General features: G+C 43.6%; 1 protein-coding gene across 2 annotated transcripts in view; it reads left to right on the top strand.

Moving 5' to 3' along the window:
• The window catches only part of csrnp3 (cysteine-serine-rich nuclear protein 3), a 367,963-nt gene that overhangs the window by 294,307 nt on the left and 47,260 nt on the right, over positions 1 to 26,396 (top strand). For both annotated transcript variants that reach the window (XM_085986454.1, XM_085986453.1), the window contains one exon: positions 24,788 to 24,960. In XM_085986454.1, the coding sequence (XP_085842580.1) occupies positions 24,813 to 24,960 (148 nt within the window). In that variant the 5' untranslated portion in view covers positions 24,788 to 24,812. The remainder of the gene's footprint in view (positions 1 to 24,787; positions 24,961 to 26,396) is intronic.

Raw genomic sequence — 26,396 nt, 5'->3', positions numbered from 1 at the left:
CACTGATTCATCAGCTGAGGGAGGGTGGTAGGTGGTAATCAGCAGGCAGTTTCCTTGTCCATGCTTGACCTGAAGCCATGAGACTTCATGGGGTCTGGAGTCAATGTTGAGGACTCCCAGGGCCACTCCTTCCCGACTGTATACCACTGTGCCACCACCCCTGGTAGGTCTGTCCTGCCGGTGGGATAGGACATACCCAGGGATGGTGATGGCGGAGTTCGGGACATTGGCTGAAAGGTATGATTCTGTGAGTTTGACTATGTCAGGCTGTTGTTTGACTAGTCTGTGGGACAGCTCTCCCAATTTTGGCACAGGTCCCCAGATGTTGGTGAGGAGGACTTTGCAGGTTTGACTGGGCTGGGTGTGCCATTGCCGTGTCCGTAGCCAGTGCCGAGGTCGATGCTGGGTGGTCTGTCCGCTTTCATTCTTATTATTTTGTTTCGTAGCGGTTATTTACAATTGAGTGACTTGCTAGGCCATTTCAGAGGGCAGTTAAAAGTCAACCACATTGCTGTGGATCTGGAGTCACATCTCGGCCAGACCAGGTAAGGACGGCAGATTTCCTTCCCTAAAAGGACATTAGTGACCCAGATGGGTTTTTACGACAATCCTGTAGTTTCATGGTCACCATTATTGATACTAGCTTTTTATTCCAGATTTATTTAATTAACTGAATTTAAATTCCCCAGCTGCCATGGTGGGATTTGATCATTAGTCCAGACCTCTGGATTACTAGCCCATTGACATTACCACTATGCTACCATTCCCGTTCATGTCAGGTGGATTTCGTCTGACAGGAATATTCTTAAAAATCATAACAAACAGTATAGTATATTCCACTTTAACAAGACAATTTTACAAAAGAGTAGCAATTATGGAAGCAAAACTCTGACAAATCTCCTTTGCAACTCTAAGGTAATACTGTAAGATTATGGTCCTCCTCCCTCCCCCACCCCCACACCCCCTGCCCAGCATCAGACTGGCTACTAGTGGTTCCATTAATTCAGATGCAATAATGTCTGAAATCAGACTGGCATGTGGTCATATCTTTCCCTCAGCTGATAAAAATATCCCCAGACAGTAAAACACTGGCACGGCTGGCTGTTTCAGACGTTCCTCCCATGTGATTGCACAGGGAGTCTGAGTCAGACTGGAGCTATTCAGCCAGCAGAAGCTAATGAGCCTTTGTAGAGTGTGCTGCTGTTGTCATTAAACAATGAAAGCATATGTTGCTAGTATTTCTCTCTCAGTGCTGGGAAGTATAACGGTTTCAGATCTGAGGAGACACCGGTGTTGCTGAATGAACGTATGCTGCACAAGGTACATCAGCTTTGTTTATTATCTGGTAAAGTAAAAGATTGTATTAAAGGACTACTAGAAGTAGAGATGCTGTTTGCTACCTGCAGCAACTGTTATGCAATACTATTGAAGTATCAAAAGAAGGGGAACATTATGGTGTGCAATTTGGATGTATCTAGTTGCAAACAATGTTACATTGGCATCAAAACATTTGTAATTAGCTTATAGCAATTCTGCAGCAGCAGTACAGTAGAAAGCAGACAATTAGTATGCACCAGGTGTTACAAAAATGATACTGCACACTGCACATTCTATGCAAGTTTCGCACTGTGCATAATAAATTGAAAGATACTTTCACATTGCAAGTTCTGCATGCAACACTGTTCTTGCTGTGTTTTAGCATCTAAACCCAAGGGGAAATTCCATGAGTCGCTATTTGTGCTATTTTCATTGCATACTATATGTATGGCTATTTATTTCATTAGCTGTGGACTGATGAGGTTGCATTTTGCCACAGATGCCATGCATAGAGAGCAGTGTTTATTACCCTTTCTAATGTTTTCATTCTACTGTTCAGATAGCAAAGGCTCATTCCAATTTACTTAACTCCATTATACAAGATGCTACAAACCAGTTATTACTAAAAGACATCATGCAGTTAACTTGGCAACATTTTAAATATAATGCAGTCTGTCGAATTGCTCATTGATTTTTTTAAAGACTTGCCTTTGAGTGTTTTACTATAAATACTGAATATAGAAAAAACTTAGCCATTAAAGGACTACTTCACAGTAAGGCCTATTGATGGTTTTAACCTCAAGCATTTGTCTGAGAAATGCACTCCAATTGCCTCATTTAAAAAAAGTTTTTTTTAAATTCTATTTTAAAAAGCTCACAACATGAAGTCTGGCCTCTTGATAGGGAAGTACCATTTTTGTCATGTTTCTGAGGTTGGGTTTAAAAACGTGGCACTTGTTACCCCTGTGCAAATTAGGGGAGTTAAGCTGAAGAAAAGTTATGTTTTTGTGCCTAGCCTCTGGAACCTGAAATAAATAAAGGTATTCAAAGACAGGCCAACCGCCGCATAGGGAGTATTAAAAAAATTATTTTGCTATATATTTTTTCAACTAATAAGATTTGATGTGTAAAATGTAGTTTTCGCGTATACTGACAATCATAAGGCTTTGTTGTTGAGTGTAAGTTTAAATTTTCCTTGTAGTTTTCTGTCTGAACTGCAGTGATCAAGATCACAACTAATTGCCATTCATCATGGGAGTAACTTGGTGATTATAAAGCAGACCCAAAGGATTCATTCATCTTAATGATTCCATTTTAAAGCAGTAGCGTGACTTTAAAAAATAAGTGTACTCTCATCCCTCTGGTGATGCTATTTAAAATCTATTTTTTTGAAAATAATTGGTCTAGCCCAGCCAATTGTGTCATGTTCTGTATCAGCTGAAATGACAAGCATGGTAGTGAGGCTGCTACAACCAGCTCCATCATGCGCATTGCATTGGGAACAGTCAGCTGCAAATGGAAAGGACTGTACAGCGATTGTGTATTCAGCCTGCCCAGATCAAAAATGCCTGCTGTGGCAGTGTATCTTGTGTAATACTCCCTTACAAATGCTTTCTTAAAAATAATTCAGTTGGTAGATTGTTTGTGGTCAAATCATAGTATTAGCGATTACTACCAATAATGCCAATTAATGAATATTATTCTTTTAAAATGATCAGGACTAACAGTTTAGGACAGCTGTCATTTTCTGTTGTGAAATCACAGAAGGTTCAATTTTTAAATTTAACTTCACTTATACAAACTTATCAAAAGCAAGAATTTATGTTATGTTATGTGGACAAAACAATTTAATGAAAAGAGTGTCTTGTAAACTAACATTTAAAAAAGTAGATTTCTAGCTCCTGGATAATGGAGTTAATACTATGTATTAAAGATATACGGGATTATATAAGGAATTATTCACACTTAGTTTTTTCTGCTCTAATATCTTACTTTTAGAAAGTACAGTATGGACTTGAGTTCAAAACTATACATTGTACTAATAACAAGAAATAGAATCATTTAATTTTTAACCTAATGTAGGTCCAATGCATGCTATATTGGACAGCTACATTGTTAGTAGGTCAATGTTTTGTGTTGAAGAAATACGCCAGGGAACAGCTTGGTGATTTGAAAATCATATCCTAGTAGTTACTATATTTTTTAAATATTATAATCCACTCATTGATCATTTTGAAATGTAAGTCCAAACACTGTGCACCATTGAACATAATCACCATTTCTATTTTCCGTCTGTAAATGGTGCTTTAACATGATGTAGTTTTGACGTGCAATCTATTGAACTCAGTGACATTGTTGTTTCTTCGAGCTGAATTTTGCTGGCGCTCAGAGTGCGGGTTTGGAGGCGGGTCTGCTGTCAATCACAAAGATTGACAGCAGGTCAGCAGCCCGCTGTAAACCCGCTTGCTTGTCAGTTTCCCCAAGTGTTGGGTCAGCCAATTTAGATAGTTAAAAGGTTATTAAAAGGTAGTTAAGAACCATTTTCCCATGTACTTAACATTTTAGCAGGTTTTCAACGAGGTTCCTGGATGCGGCTATCACGTCAGGTAAGTATGTCGGGTTCTCAATGACTGTGGATTGCTGTGAATAGGTGAAAGCTGCAAAACTGGTCTAAAACCTACCATTTCACAGCTGTTCACTTCCCAATCTTAGAGGCTGGAGCATTAATGATTTGGAACCCACTTTTGAGCTTTATGCACTTTTGAAGTGTTTGGAGTAAACTCTATCCACTGTCACCTCCTTGGAACAACCTATCTCAACACTGACAGATTACTTCTGTCATCTCAACCTCACCTGCCATCTATTCCATCTGCGTCAGTGCCCTTGAAAAAATCTCACCTTGGTCCTCAGAATCCCAAAACGATCAGCCCTAACACCATGCAGCACTGGGCACACCAGCACCAACATCCACACCAACCTTCTCAGCAATCAACTGATGCTGCACTGAACACGGGGCATCCTCACTCATGCATATTGCTACCTGGGACACCAGCGATGGCCTCACCATGTCCAGATTTGCTTCACATAACACTGTACACCCTGGCTGCCACATGATGCACCAGGTTGGCACTACCCCACACCAGCACCATAAAGCATCCCTACAATGTCCAAGCCATTCCTTTCACACTCATCACCATTGGGGTGGGGGGACGTCATGCCTCACCATTCACTGCAACTCACTAAGCCACTTCCAAAGATGCACACAAATCTGTCCAATAACACAAAGTGTTCAAAATAAAGATTTCAATGTTTGACAGCACAATACCAGAAACTTCACATGTACATTGGCTAAACTACCCAAGTGCTTACCCTTGTGTGTTGTTAGTTGGTATGCTTGCAGTAGGATGAGGGTGGCTAGTGAGATGGGGAAGTGATAATGTAGATAGAGAGGGATAAGAACATAAGAAATAGGAGCAGGAGTAGGCCATTTGACCCTTCGAGCCTGCACCACCATTCAATAAGATCATGGCTGATCCCAGGTTACTCTGAACAGCAACATTTCCCAATCTCTCACCATTTAAAAAAATCTCTGCTTTTCTATTTTTCCTACCAAAGTGGATAACTTCACATTTCTCCACATTATATTCCATTTGCCATGTTCTTGCACACTCACTTAGCCTGTCTATGTTCCCTTGACGCCTCCTTGCATTCTCCTCACAACTCCACCCAGCTTTGTATCATCAGCAAACTTGGATATATTACATTTGGCCCCCTCATCCAAATCATTGATATTATTATCATTGTGTGGCGGAACCACCAGAGGATTGCGGACAATTGTATATAATTCCTTTTACAGCAATGTAGTACAGCTGGGGGCTGCACCTTTAATGTATCTGTTAACTGTACTAGGGCTTCTTTCCTGTACTCCGCGTGATGACGTCATGCTGTCCGTCACGTGATCTCTCAACGGCGGGAAGAACGTGATGACATCATGACGTCAGAGCTCGGAACCTTCTAGCAGTAGAGCTCGGAACCTTCTAGCAGTTGAGCTCGGAACCTGCTAGCAGTTGAGCTCGGAACCTGCTAGCAGTTGAGCTCGGAACCTTCTAGCAGTTTCCAGAGAGGCTTTCAAGCAGACCAGACCTATTTGCATTGTATCCTACAGTTTCCTGTACAGCTTCGTTTGTTCATTAAATTTTATTGTTTTTGATTTTCTGAGTCGATCTCAATTCTTCGACTAGGAACCCCAGTTCCTACAATTGTTATTATTTTGTATTTTCTCACTGAGAAAGCAAAGGAAGTTGCATTATTTCCTACTGTGATTGCCTTTAAAGTTGATTACTCTTGTAACTGAATATGTCACAATCCATTGATGTAGATTGTAAATAGCTGAGGCCCAAGCACTGATCCTTGCGGTACCCCACTAGTTACAGCCTGCCAACCCGAAAATGACCCATTTATTCCTACTCTCTGTTTTCTGTCCATTAACCAATCCTCAATCCATGCTAGTATATTATCCCCAATCCCATGAGCCCTAATTTTATTTAATAACCTCTTGTGTGGCACCTTATCAAATGCTGGATGGGATATTAGATGGGTGGAGGTGCAAGGTAAGTTGGTGTGAGTAAGGATGTGTAAGAGTAGGGTAGGGAAGGCTAAAAATAAACTTTAAAAAAAAGTATTTTTAAATTATAAATGAGTGAAATTTTTGTTTTACCTTTTTTAAACTCTTATGCTGGTAACAGCAGGCCTTATGCCTGCTTTTACCAGGCATAAGATTTTTAAGTGATTTCAGAGGGCGGAGATTCTGCAGAAAGCGGAACTCTCCCCCCGCAGAGGCCCTTCTCCAGAGCAGGCATGCGATCTGTCAAGAGGATTCTTGACAGATCGTTAGTGTCGGTTTTCAGCGCATCCTCTTTGCATGCCTGAAACCGGCACTTGCGAGGTCCCTATGGGTATGTACACAGCTCGTACACACCCGTAGGGATCAGAAAATATGGGCCATAGAGTCATGGGAGAGCCTGGGTGCAGCTGTGCACCTTTGTGCAGTGCTCGTCAGTGCTGCAGAACTCTGACAGCAGAACTGTCAAAATCAATTTCGACATGGCCCCTTTAAGGAAACTGGCTGATGACGCATCATCAGACCCGCTTCCTATTAATTGGCCCAGAACCTCGCAGGGCGGGTTTAACAAGCCCAATCAGTGGAAAATCTTGTTGGAAGCCGGGATTGAGACAGATGCAAGGTCCCCACACGCTATGGACATCGCCCACTGAGGTTGGAAAAATTCAGCCCTTCCTCTGTGTAATCTTCATAACAGCAGCGCCATAATGTATTTTCAGATCCCCGTGCAGCTTCATGGATGATTGCTTCGATATTTCTATTAGATAATTGCGCAGTGATATGATTGCTGTCTCCATAATGAGTAATCACTAGTCTGATAAAAGCCCTGTCATTTATTTTCATAACTAAATTATGAATAGGGAAACAGCAGAGGTTGAGAACTATTATAAAGCTCAATATGCAAAGAGACTTTTATTATTTGGTATCAGGGGTACTATTGGAAAGTCAAATGATTTACAGACTGCAACTTCAAATAAATTCCGAAACATATAAGCAAATAAAAATTATCATGCCTGCAACCTAATGACAATAATAATTTCAAAGGATTATTTATATCTTACTTTTACCACAACAGTTTCACCTCATGCCTGTTCCTAGTGTGCTGAAACCTTAGATAAATATACATATTATTCACAATGTCTCATTGCTATCCAAAACTAATGTATATATCGTGGTTCACCTTATTGCCAAAATCCAATCTACAATCTATTAAAAGGAGACATACTAAAGAGTACATAGCTAAAGAATTCAATAATTTCTCACTAATAAAACACAACTAAGTAAAATTTTCAAGGAAAAGATTGAAGAGCAGAGAAATCTATCCTCCAAATGCTGAATACATTCATAATATTCCTAATGTTAGTTTGTATAGTAAAAAGAAACTGTTCGGTTTGTCTCCTTAGAAACCAAAATATTTTTAGCTGCTGTGGGTTGCATGAATCATTTTGAGTTTCTTCACTGTGAACTGTAAATTAAGGAATATTCAGTGTCTGAAAAAATGATTCGCCTTTGTTCAAAGAGTGCAATGCATTGGTTGTACTAAGTGTTGAGCTGCCTAACCAGTGGTCACTTAAAAAAAATGACCCAGGATAATTAAATTTTTTGTGGACCCAGCAGAAGTAACAGTGAGCTGCAGCATGTTAATGAGGTCTGGGTCTCAAAATGTCTCGGGCCCTTATGCCCAACGGGTGAGCGGAGCAGTTGCTCCGCCATCTTTACGCCCATTTTGGGCGCTACTTGAAAATCACAACCTCTGACTCCATATGCCATCCAACTCATTTGCATGTGTGTGCTGGTGAAGGGGTATGTGTGGCAAGTGGCACATCTCACCGAGACCAGAATGTTTGGGGAACGAAAAATGAGTGGAACAATGACAGAAATGGGACCCACCAAGAATTATGAGCCTCCAAATTGTTTTACACTGCCACTCTCCTTGCCGCTACAAATGTAGATTTTCAGGGCCTGCAAATGTGGTGTCAGTTTTTTTGGTGGTATAAGGAGGTGGTACTATCATGAGATACTCTTATCTAATGGGACTGAAGCAAGCCTGAGCAAGGAACTGCTGAACAGAAAGGAGAGATTTACAAAAGGCTGCTCAAAACAAGAAAGGTGCATCAATCAGTTCAGTTTTACATGCTCAACAGAATGACTTCCATTTTTCTGTACCACACATTTTAATACAGCTCATACAACTTGGTTTGCATTGCAGTAAATACAGGATACGGCTGCAGATTGCCAGTATAATTAGGAAGACCTTATGGCATAAAGCAAGAACAGCATTGTAACAAGGGAAATAACATGGAAAGAAAATTTGTTCAGACTTGTTCTTTGATAATGAGAAGAACCAAGTATTCAAATAGAAGTAAAACAAAGCTGAGTACAAGTGGGATGTAATTGAGAATTGCAGCTTATCCTTCCATGAACTTATCTGCTCTTAAATTACATGTAACTGTACCCCTGCTTGGTCATTATTTTTTCGATGTACTGGCCTAGAAATTTGGTTGAGGCGCCAAAGTGGCGCCAAGTTCGCCTGGGCGCTGATTTTTGCGCAGCGTTCGGAGCATTAACGAACGTCAGAAATTCAGTTTCAGCGCCCCTCGAGGGAGACGGGGCGAGGCTCGAGGCGCTCCACGTCCCTCTTAGGGCGCTGAAACTGAATATCGCAGCGCAACGTGCCGCAGCGCCACACGCTGCAGCACGGCACGCTGCAGTACTGCAGGCCTTCCTCCCATTGTTAAGGGAGAGGGGCCTGCAACAGCGCGAACCCCGATCGCGAGTGCCGGCAAAAGAGCCCGGCACCAAGGAGAAGTGCCGGGCTCTCGGGAAACAGCCAGCAATGCCACGGGGGGTGGGGTCAGGAGGCCGGGGACAGAGGTGCTGGCAGGCGGCCGCCGAAAAAGGCGGCCGCCCCGCACCTCCACCTTAACTTGCGCCACTGCCGGCACAGCAAGACCCCGTGAACCGGGTGCAGGTAGCGAACGGCGCTACAGCGGCGTTCGCTACCAAATATCGCGAATGGGGCGCTGCGCACACCGATGACGTCATCGGTGGCAGCGCAGCGCAACAGGCTAACGCCACCATTAGCGCCCCCGCTGAATATCACGGGAGACGCGGCCAGTGGCGCTACAGCCACTGACTGCCCTCTTTAGGCGCTAATAGGTGGCGCAACATACCCAATTTCTCCCCCATTGTGTTTACCATATATTTAAGTAAACTGTTGTTGGTTGGCCTTCATAGTTATTTGGTGAATTTCTGCACACAGATAATGTTGTGAGGTGTTTGTTGTAGGTCTTTTTAATTTTTTTTTTGGTATTTGGTTTCCTTTTATTATGAGCAAGTTCAGTCATTTATCCTTCACATCAGAATATGTACCCTGTTTACAAGTGACTGCTCAGATAAGTGTACTGTGAGAATGTGGATGGCACAAAAGGTTAGATAATAATACTCTCCTTTCACTTCTGGTACCTAGATGTAAATCCATCCCAGCACTAAAGATTCTTTGGGAAATAAGCTCGGGAAGTTCCGACTAGTTTCTAGCGGGTTCAATTCCAGTGCGCAAACTGCCCTTATATTGGCAATAATAGGTCATCTTATTCGGAAATGTCACAAGAGCTGCTGCTTTGAGAAAAGGAAAATTTATGCAATATTAATAGGTGGTGGTCTGAGTTGGAGAGTGGGAGAAATTAAGGCATGTTGCTGTAAATTGAACTGTACTCTTCATCTGGCCCATGCTATACCTGACCTGGGAGTGTTTGATGCTGACACTGGGCACAGAAGTGTTTCAATCTTCAACATTAATATCCCTCACCCTGAACAGCACCAAAGAAATTCACCAAAAATAGTAATTCAAAAAATAAAAATTAGAATGTGTGTTCAAAGTTTAAAAAATACACAAAATAAAAAATATATTCTTTGAAAGTGGGACGTACAGCTCCAACAACACTCAAGAAGCTCAACACCATCTAAGACAAAGCAGCCTGCTTGATTAACACCCCATCCACCACCTTAAACATTCACTCCCTCCACCACTGGCGCACTGTGGCTACAGTTTGTACCATCTACAAGATGCACTGCAGCAACTCGCCAAGGCTTCTTCGAAAGCACCTCCCAAACCCGTGACCTCTACCACCTAGAAGGACAAGGGCAGCAGGCGCATGGGAACACCATCATCTCCAAGTTCCCTTCCAAGTCAGACACCATCCTGACTTAGAAATATATCGCCGTTCCTTCATCGTCGCTGGGTCAAAATCCTGGAACTCCCTCCTTAACAGCACTGTCGGAGTACCTTCACCACACGGACTGCAGCGGTTCAAGAAGGCGGCTCACCACCACCTTCTCAAGGGCAACTAGGGATGGGCAATAAATGCTGGCCTTGCCAGCGACGCCCACATCCCATAAACGAATACAAATAAATTACAACTATTGGCACAAGGGCAAAAGAGAACTTAAGTTTTAACAGGGGAAAAATTGAGAAAGTACACTTACGACATATTATTGTATCCTTTCTATACTCTAGGTATGCTTACCACTACTTAGTATCCATGAACACCCGTGGGTATTCTTTATGTTTCACATCCTGCATCGCAGAACAATGTAGAACTGATATGCCCAGAAATTAATTTGTAAATAAAAGGCCAGTTTCAGGCGGGCACTTCTACCAAAGCTGATCCTTCCCACCAGAAAATGCACTGGGAAACAAATTCGCCATGTTTCCAGTGGGGAGAGACTTCTGGCCTTTTTCCGATACCAGCTGCCTGAGTACCAACTGAAAATCAGGCAGTAACATGAGGAAAATCTAGCTGTGGTGTCTTTGGAAGCTGGAGGTGAGCACAAGGCTTGTGGTAGGCAATGTATTCTGTAATTAGCATTCCATGTTTCATGAACATGTCCACGCACACCGTACACAAGCACATAATAGAGAAGATCTATATGGATACATGTGCTTCTTTACTCATAATGTATCATCTTCACAAAGCTAAGAGATCATAATCACCTCCAACAAAAGCAAAAGAGTCATGAATATTACACCGACCATCCTACATCCACACTTACACCAATTAGCAGCACAGATACAGACACAAAAGGAGACCAGGTAGGCCTCACAGCATCGGCGGGAATTTCAGCAGCAGCAGCGGGGCTATAAAAGGCTCCAAGAGACCAGGTAGGTCTCTCAGCGTCAGCGGGAATTTCAGCGGCGGCAGCGGGGCTATAAAAGGCTCCAAGAGACCAGGTAGGCCTCACAGCGTCGGCGGGAATTTCAGCGGCGGCAGCGGGGCTATAAAAGGCTCCAAGAGACCAGGTAGGCCTCACAGCGTCGGCGGGAATTTTAGCGGCAGCAGCGGGGCTATAAAAGGCTCCAAGAGACCAGGTAGGCCTCACAGCGTCAGCGGGAATTTCAGCGGCAGCAGCGGGGCTATAAAAGGCTCCAAGAGACCAGGTAGGCCTCACAGTGTCGGCGGGAATTTCAGCGGCAGCAGCGGGGCTATAAAAGGCTCCAAGAGACCAGGTAGGCCTCACAGCGTCAGCGGGAATTTCAGCGGCAGCAGCGGGCCTATAAAAGGCTCCAAGAGACCAGGTAGGCCTCACAGCGTCGGCGGGAATTTCAGCAGCAGCGGTGGGGCTATAAAAGGCTCCAAGAGACCAGGTAGGTTTACTAATCTCCAATCTCACAGAGAGGGAGAGAAGTAAAAAGTAATCGAAGTGTGACGTCACCAGAAAGCAGATAAGTGATTGGTTGGTGCGTATTTCTCCCTTTTTAAACTTTAACTCTGTGATTTATAGTTTCTAAGCTCTCTGTGGTGCAGCGGGGACTGTTTGTAAACCAGGACCCTTAAATATATAATTTAACTCGTGAAATTGGTGGGATTGATTTCATTTAATTTAATTGCAATTAACTAAAGGGTAAGTCATGGAAGGACAGCCCGGTACCGTGGTATGCTCCTCCTGCGATATGTGGGAACTCGGGGACAATTCCTGTGTCCCTGACAACCATGTGTGCAGGAAGTGTGTCCAACTGCAGCTACTGGCAGACCACATTGCGGCACTGGAGCTGCGATTGGATTCATACTGGACCATTCTCAATGCTGAGGACGTCATGAATAGCACGTTTGATCAGTTGGTCACACCGCAGGCAAAGGTTGGACAGGCAGAAAGGGAATGGGTGACCAACAGACAGAGTACTAGGCACAGGCAGGTAGTGCAGGGGTCTCCTGTGGACTTCCCCCTCTCAAACAGATACACCACTTAGAGTACTGTTGGGGGGGGATGGCTTATCAGAGGAAGGCAGCAGCAGCCAACTTCCTGGCACCAGGGGTGGTCCTGCTACACAGGATGGGAGGAAAAAGAGGGGTACAGCTATAGTAATAGGGGATTCTATTGTAAGGGGAATAGATAGGCGTTTCTGCGGCCGCAAACGAGACTCCAGGATGGTGTGTTGCCTCCCTGGTGCAAGGGTCAAGGATGTCTCAGAGCGACTGCAGAACATTTTGGAAGGGGAGGGTGAACAGCCAGTTGTCGTGGTGCATATAGGTACCAATGATATAGGTAAAAAAACAGGCTGAGGTCCTAAAAGCTGAATATAGGGAGTTAGGAGGTTAATTAAAAAATAGGAACTCAAAGGTAGTAATCTCAGGATTGCTACCAGTGCCACGTGCTAGTCAGAGTAGAAATAGAAGGATATTTCGGATGAATACGTGGCTAGAGGAATGGTGTGAGGGGGAGGGATTCAAATTCCTGGGACATTGGAACCGGTTCTGGGGGAGGTGGGACCAGTTCAAACCGGACGGTTTGCACCTGGACAGGGCCGGGACCGATGTCCTAGGGGGAGTGTTTGCTAGTGCTCTGGGGGAGGGTTTAAACTAAAATGGCAGGGGGTTGGGAACCTGAGCAGAGGGACAGAGGAAAGGGAAACAAGGATAAAAGAAAAAGATAGGAAGGAGAAAAACAAAAGTGGCAGTCAGAGAAATCAACAGTTTAAATCAAACATGGTCACTGTAAATAATAATTCTAATAGGTCTAAGAGCATTAAAAAAACAAGCCTGAAGGCTTTGTGTCTTAATGCGAGGAGCATTCATAATAAGGTGGATGAATTAGCTGCGCAAATAGAGGTAAACGATTATGATTTTATTGGGACTACGGAAACATGGCTCCAGGGTGGCCAAGGCTGGGAACTCAACATTCAGGGGTATTCAATATTCAGGAAAGATAGGCAAAAAGGAAAGGGAGGTGGGGTAGCATTGCTGGTTAAAGAAGGGATTAACACAATTGTAAGGAAGGATATTAGCTCTGATGATGTGGAATCTGTATGGGTAGAACTGAGAAATACCATGGGGCAGAAAACGTTAGTGGGAGTGGTATATAGACCTCCAAACAGTAATGCGGAGGTTGGGGATGGCATTAAAAGGGAAATTAGAGAAGCGTGCAATAAGGACACAGCAGTCATCATGGGTGACTTTAATCTACATATAAATTAGGCTAACCAAATTAGTAACAATATTGTAGAGGAGGAATTCCTGGAGTGTTTACGGGATGGTTTCCTGGACCAATATGTCGAGGAACCAACCACAGAGCAGGCCATCTTAGACTGGGTATTATGTAACGAGAAAGGATTAATTAACAATCTTGTTTACGAGGCCCCTTGGGTCGGAGCGATCATAATATGATAGAATTCTTCATTAAGATGGAGAATGAAGTTGTTGTCTCAGAGACTAGGGTCCTGAATTTAAATAAAGGAAACTACGATGGTCTGAGGCACGCGTTGGGTAGGATTGATTGGGGAATGTCATTCAAAGGGTTGATGGTGGATAGGCAATGGCAAACATTCAAAGACCGCATGGATGAACTACAGAATTTGTTCATCCCAGTTTGGCATAAAAATGAAACAAAAAAGGTGACTCAACCATGGCTAACAAGTGAAATTAGGGATAGCATAAGATCCAAGGAGAGAACATACAAAATGGCCAGAAAAAGCAGTAAACCTGAGGATTGGGAGCAGTTTAGGATTCAACAAAGGAGGACAAAGGGATTAATTAAGAAGGGGAAAATAGAATATGAGAGTAAGCTAGCAGGGAACATAAAAACTGACTATAAAAGCTTTTATACATATGTGAAGAGAAAAAGATTGGTGAAGTCAAGCGTAGGTCCCTTGCAGTCAGAATCAGGGGAATTTATAATGGGGAACAAAGAAATGGTAAACCAATTAAATATATATTTTGGTTCTGTCTTCACAAAGGAGGACACAAATAACCTCCCAGAGATGTCGGGGAACATATGGTCTGATGAAAGGGAGGAACTGAAAGAAATCAGTATTTGTAGGGAAATGGTGTTAAGGAAATTGATGGGATTGAAGGCCAATAAATCCCCAGGGCATGATAATCTACATCCAAGGGTACTTAAGGACGTGGCCCTAGAAATAGTAGATGCATTGCTGATCATCTTCCAACATTCGATGGAATCTGGAACAGTAACCATGGATTGGAGGGTAGCTAATATTACCCCACTGTTCAAAAAAGGTGGTAGAGAGAAAACGGGGAATTACACGTAAGCCTGACATCGGTAGTGGGGAAAATGCTAGAGTCCATTATAAAAGATGTAATAGCAGAGCACTTGGAAAACAGTGACAGGATCGGACAAAGTCAACATGGATATACAAAGGGTAAATCGTGCTTGACTAATCTACTGGAATTTTTTGAGGATGTAACTGGTAAAATAGATAAGGGAGAACCAGTGGATGTGGTGTATTTGGACTTTCAGAAGGCCCCGCATAAGAGATTAGCATGTAAAGTTAAGGCACATGGGATTGGGGGCAAGGTATTGACTTGGATAGAGAACTGGTTGGCAGACAGAAAGCAAAGAGTTGGAATAAATGGGTCTTTTTCCGAGTGGCAGGCAGTGACTAGTGGGGTACCGCAGGGATCGGTCCTTGGACCCCAGCTATTCACAATATATATTGATGATCTAGACAAGGGAACTAGATGTAATATCTCCAACTTTGCAGACGACACAAAGCTGGGTGGGCGTGTGTGCCGTGAGGAGGATGCCGAGAAACTCCAGGATGATTTGGACAGGTTGGGTGATTGGGCAGAAGCATGGCAGATGCAATATAATGTGGATAAATGTGAGGTCATCCACTTTGGTAGCAAAAACAGGAAGGCAGATTATTATCTGAATGGCAATAGATTGGGAGAAGGGGAAGTGCAACGAGACCTGGGTATCCTTGTGCACCAGTCGCTGAAGGTAAGCATGCAGGTGCAGCAGGCGGTTAAGAAGGCAAATGGTATGTTGGCCTTCGTAGCGAGAGGGTTTGAGTACAGGAACAAGGATGTCTTGGTGAGACCACATCTTGAGTATTGTGTGCAGTTTTGGTCGCCTTATCTGAGGAAGGATGTCCTTGCCATGGAAGGAGTTCAGCGAAGATTCACCAGGCTGATACGTCATTCCTGCCATCCCAGGTATGAGGAGAGATTGGATCGATTGGGCCTGTACTTGCTGGAGTTTAGAAGAATGAGAGGGGATCTCATCGAAACTTATAAAATTCTAATAGGACTAGACGCTGGAAGGATGTTCCCAATGGTCGGGGAGTCCAGAACCAGGGGTCACAGTCTAAGGATAAGGGGTAGGCCATTTTGGATAGAAATGAGGAGGAATTTCTTCACCCAGAGAGTGGTGAACCTTTGGAACTCTCTACCACAGAAGGCAGTAGAGACCAATTCATTAAATATATTCAAGAAGGAGTTGGATATATTTCTCAAGGCTAAAGGGATCAAGGGGTATGGGGAGAAAGCAGGGACCGGGCACTGAATTTGGATGATCAGCCATGATCGCATTGAATGGCGGAGCAGGCTCGAGGGGCCGAATGGCCTACTCCTGCTCCTATCTTCTATGTTTCTATGAGGCATATATACTGATGGAGGATCAGCGCATGAAACATAGAGTACTGATGATAAGCCCTTCTTGGATCCTTGGAAATCTCACCCATCGTGACTGCATGACTAAGTGTCGTGAGGATGCAGACTGACGTAAGAAAACTACTAGGCACTTGGTCTAAGCATTAAACAAAGCTTTAATCAACTGTTTTACAACATGGAGGTCTAGTTGTGTCCTTTACTAGTTCCTGTTAAGAATGTCCTGCGCAAGCTGGGCCCGTGCCCGAGTATTTATACTCTCCCTGGACAGCGTCACCTGTAGGCCGCTCAATATTATTTCTGGTGTGGAGATGCCGGTGTTGGACTGGGGTGGACAAATGTAAGAAGTCACACAACACCAGGTTATAGTCCAACAGCTTTATTTGAAATCACAAGCTTTCAGAGCGCTGCTCCTTCGTCAGGTGAAGTGGAGAAATGCATAAAGACACAGCTTATATAGTCAGAGAATAATGTCAGATGTTTACAGGTAATCTTTCCAACTGCCATTTATCACACCTCGGCAGAGAGATAATCACAGCAATCAAAGGTGTGAATGGTGTCCAAACAGGTCAGTCAGGAAAACATTACATCAAAGAACAATGAGGTGGGGTCACAAGGGGTCAGATGTTGCAGATGCTGGGGTCTGTATGAAAAACAAAAAAACAGACAAAAAACATTTTTTTTGCTGGAAATCACAGCAGGTCCGGCCGCATCTGTGTAGAGAGAACAAGCCAACGACGACTCAAGTCTGGATGACCCTACGTCAGGTGGGGTTACATGTAGTGTGACATGAACCCAAGATCCCGGTTGAGGCCGTCCTCATGGGTGCGGAACTTGGCTATCAGTTTCTGCTCGATGATTTTGCGTTGTCGTGTGTCTCGAAGGCCGCCTTGGAGAATGCTTACCCGAAGATCGGAGGCTGAATGTCCTTGACTGCTGAAGTGTTCCCCGACTGGGAGGGAACACTCCTGCCTGGCGATTGTTGCGCGGTGTCCGTTCATCCGTTGTCGCAGTGTCTGCATGGTCTCGCCGATGTACCATGCTCCGGGGCATCCTTTCCTGCAACGTATGAGGTAGACAACGTTGGCCGAGTCACATGAGTATGTACCATGTACCTGGTGGGTGGTGTCCTCACGTGTGATGATGGTATCTGTTATTTCATAAGTCTTTCTTTCATGAATGACTGATTCATGTCACAGACCATAATGGCTCTGAATTGAAACTGAAATTACAGCAGCACGAGAACACTGAGCAGCTACTTGGCTCCTTGTACATGATGTGGAACGTGGTCTGGAACATATGGAGGAGTCTAACATCCAGATGTGCGCTGTCATGGAGGAACAACTGTCTGGACTGCAGTTTTCATTAAGAATACAACAAAACTGAGATCTGGATTGGGGACTGCAGTTGTGCTGGCTATGGGCGCATTAGGAACATCTCTCTTGATGCCCCTTCTGCTGCTATAGAGGCTTTGAGGTTGAAAACCCATGAAGCATTCACTCAACTGACTCTCTAGGAAAAAGGATAGATAGAGGCAACTATCAAGAAGGGGTCCCATGGAGACCCACTCAGACTGATCAGTTGGCTTTAGAAGGAAATTCCATCTAGCAAAGCATGAGTACAGTAGCAGCTGTTTGACACTCATGTCAGTGGCAGTTCTTTGCAATCTTCTAGTCCTTCACAAGAGGCAGTTTTGAAAGTAATAAGCCCAGGGTAGCTCCAGCAAGGGAAACCATTGACACTGGTGCCGGTCTACCAGGATTCATTGCAGATGCAGATAGTGGGTCTTATAAGTCCCATGTAGCTCATCAGCCTGCTTAGCAGTCATTCATCACCGCTACTCAAGTTGGGGAGGCCTTAATAGTAACAGAACAAAATAAGAAGCAACATGCAGAAGTTCATGGCACTTAGGGAAAAGTCACTTTTATGCATTAATTGTATAGCACTTGGTAAAAATCACAGTAAAGTTGATTCATTTTTACTATATCTTGCAGCCTGTGATTCTTATATTGCACAGAAAAGAAAGGGTCAGGTGTGTAAAAGTAAAGGTAATATGTGCAGTTCTCTGCTAAAAATGTACAAGTAAAGCAAATAGCACTTCCTTGATTGTAAGCATGTCCATTAGAAAATAATATTGCCCAACTGCAGAGTTCATTGCAGGAACTTGCCTGTGAAATATTTATGAAGTTGTGTCCCTGCCTCTCTTAGCTGCATTGCTGCTAGCTCCAGGGCACCATAGTCCTCACCTTTCAAGCTGCCCTTCAGCCAAGTCCACAGTGAGACCCCTGTCCAAGGCAATATTGTGCAATATGCAACATACTTGTACAATTTTGCTGACGTTCTCTGGGGTACATTGAAATGACTCATCTTATTCAAGTATCTGAAGCTTTCCGTTAACACTCGAAAGTCTTTCAATGATTCATCTGCATCACCCATGTGCCTCGTTGTACCTTTCTCTGCGCAGGTACAGGGTTGTGCTGATGCATCAGTGACTATGGCTGTACTGCATAGTCTACATCTTTTAGGAGCCAGTGTTACTTTTCTTTTCCTTTAAAGAGTTGTAGCTCATTTTATTGCCTTAGAATGAGAGCATCATGGGCATCCATGGATACCAGCATTCATTGAAGTGCTATTTTCTGCTGATGATCGCATATTGATGTGCATTAGGCCTTTCTTTTTTCCTGTGCCATAGGGTTATTGGTGGGTGTTATTTATGGCCATTGATACATTGGGCTAGATTTTCAGTATAGACAGTTTTGGGGCGCTAACCTTAGCGCCCGCCCGAAGTTAGCGCCCGCCCCAAAGTAGCGCCCCGTTGCCGGAAATTCAGCGGCTTCGCCCTAAGAGGTTGGTGGAGCGCTAAAAGAGGCGTTCCACTACTATCTTTAGGCGCTAAGCCGGCGGTGCAGAGCGCAACACCCGAGCTCGGGCGCAGCGCACGGCAGACACTCTGGTGCCAGTGAGCTCTTAAAGGGGAAGGGTGCATGTGTTTTTTTCAAAGGCAGAGTCTGGGGGGGAAAACAGGAGGAGGAGGCGTTCACAACAACACATGCAGACTGCCTTTTATAGTGCAGGAGGAGTGCCCTTTAATTTGCACTCCCCAGGGTGTGTTGCGTTCCATTTTACAAACGCTCTGGACGCCAGCCGCACAATGGGGCGGTCCGACTGAAGTTTGGATTCGGGGCGGCCAAAGGGCGTTGCACGAGGATATGACGTCATTTTCTGCGCGCACATCCGGGCGGCCACTAAACTTTGCGCCAGCGCTAACGGGCAACTTAATTTGGGGCGGGGCGCAAACTGCGCTGCGCCCGGGCGCTACACGCATAGCGCCCGAAAATCACTTCTCTTAAGGCGCTAACTGCTGGCGCAAGCAACTGAAAATCTAGCCCATTGTATCTTGAGGTTGGCAACTGTTTCAAAAACTTTTGCTGCCTCTGCACTGCTGCTCATTGCTGTAGTGTGCATAAGTGGTTGTATGGTGAAACACGGGCCCCAATATTTACAGTGCGGTGTGGGGGAGCGTGTGGGGAAGGCCGTAAATGGCTGAAGAACCCGGCAAGACCTCTATCAGTCTTTGGACCCAATTCCCACCCAGCAGCCGGTGGCCAGGAGCAAAAACCAGCGGCAGAAGGCCACAGCTGGGGACACTTGGGGGCGACCCCAGCAATTGGGAGGGGGGAACTTCAGCCATCGCATCGAGAGGGGTGGGATGATCGGCCATCTTGGCAGAGGACGGGGAATAAAAAAAAGACTGACATTTATATAGTGCCTTTCATAACGTCTCAAAGTGCTTTACAACCAATGAACTACTTTTGAAATGTAGTCGCTGTTGTAATGTAGGAAACTTGACAGCAAGCTCCCACAAACACCAATGTGATATTGACCAGATAATCTGTTTTTGTTATGTTGATTGAGGGATAAATATTGGCCGGGACACCAGGGAAAACTCCCCTGCTCTTCTTCAAAATAGTACCATGGGATCTTTTATGTCCATCTGAGAGAGCAAACAGGTCCTCGGTTTAACATCTCATCCGAAAGATGCCACCTCTGACAGTGCAGCACTCCCTCAGCACTGCACTGGAGTGTCAGCCTAGATTTTTGTGCTCAAGTCTCTGGAATGGGACTTGAACCCACAGCCTTCTGACTCGGACGCAAGGGTGCTACCAACTGAGCTCCAGCTGACATCGCGGCGAGGGGAGACCGAAGGCTTCGTTGAAGGACCAGGGGGAGCAGTCCTGCTCCTCCTGGTCCACAAGAAGTGCTGCAAAAGGCACTAACCTTGTAGAGCTGTCAGCTCCCGCCTCCCTTTCATTGCTGGGTTTCCCGACTCGTTAATTAAAGGGTTGACGGTGGATAGGCAATGGCAAACATTTAAAGATCGCATGGATGAACTACAGAATTTGTTGATCCCTGTTTGGCATAAAAATAAAACAAAGAAGGTGACTCAACCGTGGCTAACAAGGGAAATTAGGGATAGCATAAGATCCAAGGAGAGGACATATAAATTGGCCAGAAAAAGCAGCAAACCTGAAGATTGGGAGCAGTTTAGGATTCAGCAAAGGAGGACAAAGGGATTAGTTAAGAGGGGGAAAAGAGAGTATGAGAGTAAGCTTGCAGGGAACATAAAAACTGACTGTAAAAGCTTCTGTAGATATGTGAAGAGAAAAAGATTGGTGAAGTCAAGCGTAGGTCCCTTGCAGTCAGAAGCAGGGGAATTTATAATGGGGAACAAAGAAATGGCAGACCAATTAAATACATACTTTGGTTCTGTCTTCACAAAGGAGGACACAAATAACCTCCCAGAGATGTTGGGGAACATAGGTTCTAATGAGAGGGAGGAACTGAATGAAATCAGTATTTGTAGGGAAATGGTGTTAGGGAAATTGATGGGATTGAAGGCCGATAAATCCCCAGGGCCTGATAATCTACATCCTAGGGTACTTAAGGAAGTGGCCCTAGAAATAGTAGATGCATTGCTGGTCGTCTTCCAAAATTCTACAGACTCTGGAACAGTTCCCATGGATTGGAGGGTAGCTAATGTAACCCCACTATTCAAAAAAGGTGGTAGAGAGAAAACGGGGAATTATAGACCGGTAAGCCTGACATCGGTAGTGGGGAAAATGCTAGAGTCCATTATAAAAGATGTAATAGCAGAGCACTTGGAAAACAGTAACAGGATCAAACAAAGTCAACATGGATTTACAAAAGGTAAATCGTGCTTGACTAATCTGGAATTTTTTGAGGATGTAACTGGTAGAATAGATAAGGAAGAACCAGTGGATGTGGTGTATTTGGACTTTCAGAAGGCTTTTGATAAGGTGCCGCATAAGAGATTAGCGTGTAAATTTAAAGCACATGGGATTGGGGGTAAGGTACTGACTTGGATAGAGAACTGGTTGGCAGACAGGAAGCAAAGAATTGGAATAAACGGGTCTGTTTCTGAGTGGCAGGCAGTGACTAGTGGGGTACTGCAGGGATCGGTGCTAGGACCCCAGCTATTCACAATATATATTAATGATCTAGACGAGGGAACTAGATGTAATATCTCCAAGTTTGCAGATGACACAAAGCTGGGTGGGCGTGTATGCTGTGAGGAGGATGCCGAGAAACTCCAGTATGATTTGGACAGGTTTGGTGATTGGGCAGATGCATGGCAGATGCAGTATAATGTGGATAAATGCAAGGTTATCCACTTTGGTGGCAAAAACAGGAAAGCAGATTATTATCTGAACGGCAATAGATTGAGAGAAGGGGAAGTGCAACGAGACCTGGGTGTCCTTGTGCACCAGTCGCTGAAGGTAAGCATGCAGGTGCAGCAGGTGGTTAAGTAGGCAAATGGTATGTTGGCCTTCATAGCGAGAGGATTCGAGTACAGGAGCAAGGATGTCTTGCTGCAGTTGTACAGGGCCTTGGCGAGACCACACCTTGAGTATTGTGTGCAGTTTTGGTCGCCTTATCTGAGGAAGGATGTTCTTGCCATGGAGGGAGTGCAGCAAAGATTCACCAGACTGATACCTGGGATGGCAGGAATGACGTATGAGGAGAGATTGGGTCGATTGGGCTTATATTCACTGGAGTTTAGAAGAATGAGAGGGGATCTCATTGAAACTAATAAAATTCTTACAGGACTAGACAGACTAGATGCAGGAAGGATGTTCCTGATGGTGGGGAGTCCAGAACCAGGGGTCACAGTCTAAAGATAAGTGGTAAGCCATTTAGGACACAGATGAGGAGGAATTTCTTCACCCAGAGAGTGGTGAACCTGTGGAATTCTCTACCACAAAAGGCAGTTCATTAAATATATTCAAGAAGGAGATAGATATATTTCTTAAGGCTAAAGGGCTCAAGGGATATGGGGAGAAAGCAGGGACAGGGTACTGAATTTGGATGTTCAGCCATGATCTCATTAAATGGTGGAGTAGGCTCGAGGGGCCGAATGGCCTACTCCTGCTCCTATCTTCTATGTTTCTATGACTCCTGGGAAACCCTCACAGCAGCAGTGAATTTTAAATTGGGCTCCCAATTACACTGTGGGAGCCCGATTTCACATCAAGAACAACAACTTATATTTATATAGAGCCTTTAACGTAATAAAATGTCTCAAGGTGCTTCACAGGAGTGTTATAAAAAAAAATGGACACCAAGCCATATAAGGGCAGGTGACCAAAAGCTTCATCAATGAGGTAGGTTTTCAGGAGCATCTTAAAAGAGGAAAGAGAAGTGGAGAGGCAGAGAGATTTAGGAAGGGAATTCTAGAGTTTAGGACTAGGCAGCTGAAGGGACGACCGCCAATGGTGGAGCATTTAAAATCGGGAATGTTCAAAAGGCTAGAATAGGTCTAGGGGGATTATAGGGCTGGAGGAGATTAAAGATATAAGGAGGGTTGAGGCCATGGAGGAATTTGAAAACAAGGATATTAAATATGTTAAGAGTGGTTAATATCGAGGCCAAGGGTTTAACAATCTTAGAGGTACTCAGCAAACATGCTGACTTCCTGAGGATGGTTGAAAGGTCCCTGAGGCACAAAAATTGAGGGTATTGGTAACTTTGCTGTCACTGGTAGTGGATGCTTGACTGTTCTGTAAGTCCTCTTAGGCCAGATGGCACATCTCAGATACCTCTCTGTGAGGCGCCGGGAGCTATATCTGTTGTCATAGACTTGCTGGTTGGGGTCATTCTATTTCAGCATTGAAGAAATAGATAAATACTTGAAAAAGTAAATTATTAAAGGGTACAAAAAATCTAGAAAGGGGATTAGAGTGCATAGCTCCATTGCAAATCTACGAAGGCACAATGGGCTCAATTTGTGCTGGAATTTTTATGAATCTTTGATTCCTTTTAGCTCTGGGACCTTGATTCAAATCCAGCTCAGACTGATGGAAGCACTTTCATCAAAACAGCATCCATTTAATATAAACCTTATATTTTGCTGCCCAGCTATTTAGCATCTCAACAGTTCATTTAATAAGGTGATAGTTTTATATGACATAATTTACCAAATATTCTTTTTTTTAAATCTAGTTTTTTAGTCCATGGAAAGTAAAATAAAATAAGGTGGTGTTTAAAACAGGCGACCGATCTGATCAGGTCAGTTTGCTGCTGGGTGCGTTAGGTTAAAATGACCCCAGTGCAGATTAAGTAGGGTTGAACGTGCTTGCTAAAGTTTGTGAAGGAATGTAAATTAATATGTTCGACATATTATACCTATCATTAGGCAATCATTTAATGAATTTGCAATCTTGAGAGTCTTTTCCTCTCCATAATGCAAGCTGGATGTTATACAGTGGCTGAAACAGAAAACCCGAGCAGGCATTTCCATTGTGTTGTAAGTACATCCTGAATTAACCTGAAAAGCAAGTTATTATTATTATAGTTCCAACGGTTATTCAAGTGGCAGTTTTAGTCAGTGGGAGTTAATTTATGGAATTGCTGTGAATTCAAAATGTTCCAAAAATCCTACGTGTAGATTTGTATGATTGAAAACTTATATTTTGAAAGCTATAAAGGACATCCAGAGGCTTAAAGTAAACATTTAGTCCAAATGTTCAGTTCCAAATAAAGTATTGAACAATTCCATCTTATTTTGTAATTTACAAGCGCACAAGCATTTTAACCCTCTTACCTCAGGTCTGGAATAGCTTTAGTTGCTTAGCAAGCACTACGTGGAAGGTTACTTAAAATCAAGTCAGTAGCAGCAGACACATTCATTTAGTTGCTAGCACAACTTGGTGCTTTTTTTAAATTTCAAATCTTTGTAAATGTAGTGTTAGAACACAAATCACCTCTTTGACCAAACATGTGTCCAATCATAAACTAATTGTCAGTGGCAGAATGAAACCCAGTTATTTTTTATGAATCGCAGAGTTAATCCTTTTCCATGAATCAATCCAACACATGCTTTTGTGAATCCGCTAAAAAATAATCTGGAGTTCCTAGGAATACACAAAAAAAACAATGGTGCAAGGCCTCAGAATTATCTGCATTTCTCCTCGGAGCCCCAGACGTCTGCTTATCGGAAAAATTGCTGACTGCTCTACCCATTTTTAAGAGCTTTAACTTTCCACACAAGAACAGTTGCGCACAGTTTGTACACTCATACTGCTGATCTCTGCATTTAACCTGCAGTTCTTGCTAAACATGGAACCTGAAACCAGAGTAAAGAGCAAAGGTCAGTGCTATATTTGTCAAAACCTGCATGACCGAACTCTCGCTTCAGTTACAGATCTGAAAAATAGATGGCACAAGACAAAATCTATTATTTTGAAGGTAAACTTGTTTAGCTCGTACTGTAATTGAGAAATCTATGGGTCGCTGCAGCTTTAATTGCTCTTTATTACTACAGTTAATATCTCACACATTCCAGTTATCAGCAATGGGTTCAATGTCTTTTTCTTGTTTGATGTAAAGTGAGATACATTATTCAACTAAATATACATTTTTGTTACAGTTGCTGTTAATAATTTGAAAACACTATGAGTGGGATTTTGAAGAGAAAGTTTGAAGATGTTGAAGGAGCCTCTCCATGTTCCTCAGTAAGGGAGTCGGATGATGAAATCTCTGGCAGCGAGAGTGCAGAGAGTGGCGACAGTGTCAACCCGTCCACTTCCAGCCATTTTACTCGTAAGTATATTTTTTAATGTTCTATGTTATGATGATGGTGTAACTGAAACTAAATTTGTTTAGCAGTTGCCAAGTTGCAATACAATTGCAAGAGATCAGAGTGAGTAAGTGACTGACCTCATTGTAACTGTTCCGCCCTCTCCACCGCCCCCCCCCCCCAGTCTGGTTTCCACCAGGTGGGGGTAGTTAAAATCAGGGCCTGTAGTTTACTGTTCCTACAAGGTGCTCCCCTAGTGGCCTCAGCAAAGTTGACTTCGATGATGAGGAAAATTGGGAGAGGTGTATAACGGGCGGCCAATCCGATTTATACTACTGCCAAAATTTAAAATTGGGTATTATAGCACAACTGGGGCACTGCCTGAGCAGGGGGTGTAAAGAATTTACTGTGGCCCTTTTTCCGTAGTGTTAACAGGCCTATGGGATCTGGAAAGTAGACCAATTTTTTTTAAAGCCTCTCTTTGGCCATGCAAGCAATTGCTTTTTGATCAATTGCATGGCAGAAATTGGCCATTGAATTTATTAAGTTCTGCCCAATGACCCTCCAATGCTGCAAGCCAGGTTCCAGGTGCCCAGCATTGCTAAGGGTGTGAATCACACCTTTCCCTCAGTTATGTGTTGGTTGGGTATTGTAGCGTAGTGATGATGGTATTAGACTAGCAATCACGAGATTATGAGTTCAAATTCTACGGTGGCAAATTATGAAATTACATTCAATGAATCTGGTAATTTGTGTACGGGCAGCAGAAAAGTGACCATGAAAACTGCTGGTTCACTACTGTCCTGCAGGAAAGAGAACCTGCCAGCCTTACCTGGTCTGACCTACATGTGCTTCATACTGTGTGGTTGATTCTTAATCGCCTCCAAAGTAATCTGGCAAGCCTATCAGTTATAAAAAAATACTCATTGGCCCACCGTCACCTTCTCAGGACTGTGGCCCTGCCAGTGTTGTCCACATCCAAGGCCAAGGTTTTGTGGTCAGCGGCGAAGGAACGGAATTTCTGAGGGTTCTTACGCTGCGACTTGCGGTTATTAGAGAGCCGAAACAGCACAGCACCCTCTACAGGGGATCTGGGACCTGTGTGACTAGGGCAAGCAACAGCGTGTCTCCTCAACCAATCAAATTGAAGAATCCTTACTGAGGCACACAGAGTCTAAACCAGGTAGTGTAAATTCGAATATTTAATTCAATACCAAATCATGTACAAAAATTTAAATAAAGAGAGAGAAAGAAAGATGGGATTAAAAGAAAGAGATAAAAGAGACAGAAAGAAAAAGTAAAAGAAAATATTTTTTACTGTTTTTAAATTTCCAACAATAATTAAAACCTGAAGGAATGAGATGCCACACTTGTAAAAGTAAATTTTCAGTGCCAGAGAGGTTGTTTGGCAGTAATTAAGACTTAACACACCATTAAAAATTCACTTACACTTGAATGG

The sequence above is a fragment of the Somniosus microcephalus genome, chromosome 4 (assembly GCF_052327205.1).
Source record: "Somniosus microcephalus isolate GS21.2 chromosome 4, FLI_Smic_1.0, whole genome shotgun sequence".
Classification (NCBI taxonomy): domain Eukaryota; kingdom Metazoa; phylum Chordata; class Chondrichthyes; order Squaliformes; family Somniosidae; genus Somniosus; species Somniosus microcephalus.
Note: the sequence above shows the minus strand (reverse complement) of the source record. Positions and strands in the feature narration are given on the sequence as shown.